Source organism: Protobothrops mucrosquamatus, unplaced genomic scaffold, assembly GCF_001527695.2.
Source record: "Protobothrops mucrosquamatus isolate PMUCROS unplaced genomic scaffold, P.Mucros_1.0 scaffold14457, whole genome shotgun sequence".
Taxonomy (NCBI): domain Eukaryota; kingdom Metazoa; phylum Chordata; class Lepidosauria; order Squamata; family Viperidae; genus Protobothrops; species Protobothrops mucrosquamatus.
The window spans coordinates 234-3,004 of record NW_015400226.1 but is presented as its reverse complement, the minus strand read 5'-3'; the positions used below and the strand labels follow the sequence as shown (position 1 = coordinate 3,004).

At 57.8% G+C, this 2,771-nt stretch overlaps 1 protein-coding gene across 1 annotated transcript; it reads right to left on the bottom strand.

Annotated features, from left to right (window-relative positions):
* Positions 1–230: 230 nt before the first annotated feature.
* On the bottom strand, positions 231–1,987 carry LOC107301559 (HLA class II histocompatibility antigen, DRB1-16 beta chain-like; the record flags this gene model as incomplete). The annotated part of the gene is made up of 2 exons (XM_015830766.1): positions 1,978–1,987; positions 231–503 (listed from the first exon to the last, which is right to left on the bottom strand). Coding segments are annotated over exons 1-2 (283 nt in total), but the record flags the coding sequence as incomplete, so codon positions are not given.
* Positions 1,988–2,771: the final 784 nt, after the last annotated feature.

Sequence of the window (2,771 nt, the reverse complement as noted above, 5' to 3'; positions counted from 1 at the left end):
TAGGGGCGAGAGGACCGACCCCTGAGGCACCCCACAAGTTAGGGGCCTGGGAGTCGACCTCTGTCCCCCTGCCAATACAGACTGCGTGCGGTCGGTGAGGAAGGAGGAGAACCACTGCATAACAATGCCTCCCACTCCTAACTCACCTATCTGGGAGAGTTCTAATAAATGAAATGAAAAGGGGGGTCCCGGCATTTCCCCCCCCCCGGAACTCCCCCTCCCCCACTCACCTCTCCGGCCAACCACAGAATCTCTCTGGGCAGCTTCGTAGTTGTGTCGGCAGAAGACATCCACTCCGGTCTTCTCGTACTGCATGAAGGCCTTATCGCTGTTCCACTTGTCCACAATCAGCTGCCCCAACGGAGTGACGGCCACGAATTTCCCGAGGTCGCTGTCGAAGCGGAAGATCTCCTGCCGGTCGTAGATGTACCAGTCCAGGAACCGCACCCGCTGCGTCCCGTTGAAGAAATGGCACTCGACCTTCCACTGGAGCAGGAAATGGGCTGCGGGGGGGAGCAGAAAGAGGAAAGCCCTCAGGAGGGACTCCAGGGCCCATGGTTCCCAGAGGCTACTAGAGGAGGGGCGGAGCGACGGGAAGGCGGAGGGACGGGAGACCTGCCGCAAAGGACTGCCGGAAGGCGCCCCCTGGAGGAGGGATGGGGAACTGTCGGTCCCAGTGGGATTTCCCCCTTGGTGGGGGTCTGGAGGGGGGAGGAAAATGAGGGAGGGGGGAAAGAGCTTCCTGAGGGACCCCCCCTCCATCTCCCCAGGGTGGAAAAAGGCAGGCAGAAGTTCAGCCGGTCCAGGCCTCCGTCTGTCTGCAGGGAACGCTGGATCCCGGTGAGCCCTCTTTGCCCCCCCCTTCCCAAACCGGCAGTAAATATGGGGGGAGCGAAGAGACCCCCCCTCTGGGCTGGAGGGAAAATAATATCCAAGCTTCTCTCTCCCTCTTCCTTTTCGGAGCAGAAGGGAAGGGGGCCCCAATAAGGATACCCACAATAAGGATACCCATGCTCCTGGGCTCTCCCCACCCTTCAAGCCCCACCTTCCCTGTTCCCCCCTCCCCCATCTTCAGCCCCACAAGCTGCCTTTGGGTGCTTCTCAAGGCCTCTTTCCTGTCCCCCTCCCAAATAGACCCCCCTGCAGCCCCCAAGGCTACCTCAAAGGGAGGGGCTCCAACCCCCTTCACTAAAGGGGGAGTTTGGAAAAGCAACCCAGACCCCCCCCAATATCCCTCCCAATAGAGGCGGAGAAGGCGAGAGAGGGGAATATTTTCAGTCTTGGGGGCTGCAGCTTTAGAGGGGTGTTCAGGGGGGGTTGTAGACTTCCTTTTGCACCCCCTTCCATGAATCTGAACCACAGTCCCTCTTTCTCTATGTGCCTGCAGGAGTGGACTAGATGCCCCTTTAAGCTCCCTTAAGGCCCCCCCATGAGGAGTCAAGGCTGAGTCAGCGGAGACTTCGGAAGGACCAAGGGGAGCCGGAGGGGGGGTCTCTCTGGAGGGGAGCTGGGGAGGGGTTTCTCTCTCTGGTCTCGCTTGGCCCAAAGGGGCTTTTCCAAAAGGCAGCTGGACTTTCCTGGGTTTTCCCTTGAAGACGTTTCGCTTCTCATCCCAGAAGTCTTCAGTTCTGACTGAATGGTGGAGGGTGGAAGGAGGGATATTCCTTGCGGTCATTTGGTCATTTTGAAAGTCGGTCTCTGATTCTCTGAGGGGCCTTGAGGACCCCCAGGGGTTTATCTGGGACCTCAGGGTCCCCTGAATTGGGGGGGCAAAGGGGTGGGGAGCCTTACTGGGGCTGCTGAAAGGACCCCTTTTTAGGCAGAAGATGGGGGGGTCCTTTCCCTCCCCCTCTGTTGAGGGAGGGCTGCTCAATTTTGATCTAGACGGCTTGCAGGTCTGTGGATCCTGGGTAGAAGGGAACCCCCAGATTCCCTAGTTATCCCCCAAATTTTCTTTCCCAGCAACTTAACTCCTACTTGCTGCCATTGCGTTATTTGGGGGTTCAGCCATCTTTCCTGTCCCCCTGCAGCCCCCCAAGACCGCCTCAAAAGGAGGGTCTCCAGCCCCCCTCACCAAAGAAATCATTTTGGGGAGCCAATTTAGGGGAGCAATTCAGACCCACCCCAATATCCTTCTTCCTCAGTTCCCCCCTCCCCTCCAGGTCCCGATTCAGCAATGGGGGAATATGGGTGGGGGGGTTCTGGGTCTCCTCCCCAAATTCAGAGTCTCCCCCTAGAAGGAATCCAGCTCAACTCTTCCCTCCCCTTAAAAAAAATGGAGATTCAGAAGAAAAACTGAGGTTGCAAAAACACTTTTGCCAAAAAAAACCCCCTCTTTTTCTTATACATTTGATGGCATTTGTGAATTCAGGTTTGAAAATGCCTCAGTTTCCCTCTTTCATTTTCGCTTTCCGTCTCCTTCCTTTTTCAGTGCAAGAAACTTCGAGGCTCAGGTGCTAATTCTGGGTCCTCGAGGTCCCCCTCCCACTCAGCCACGGGGGGGGGGAGAGAGGGGCCAGGCTGACTCTTATCCCACATCGGCTGCCTTCCCGGGACCCCCGCCACAACCAGGGAAAAGGGGGATCCGTATTCTCCTGAGGGAGGGAAATACAGTGAGGGAGGGGCAGAGACCACGCGGAGATCGAGGCTCCTGCAGTCTCCCGCCTCTCTTGCCCTCGACCCCTTTTCCCACTACTGGGGTCCCAGCCCCTTTCTTCCCCCCTTCCCAGGAGCTGTGACGGCCCCTCCCAGCCCCTCTCCTCCCCCTACGA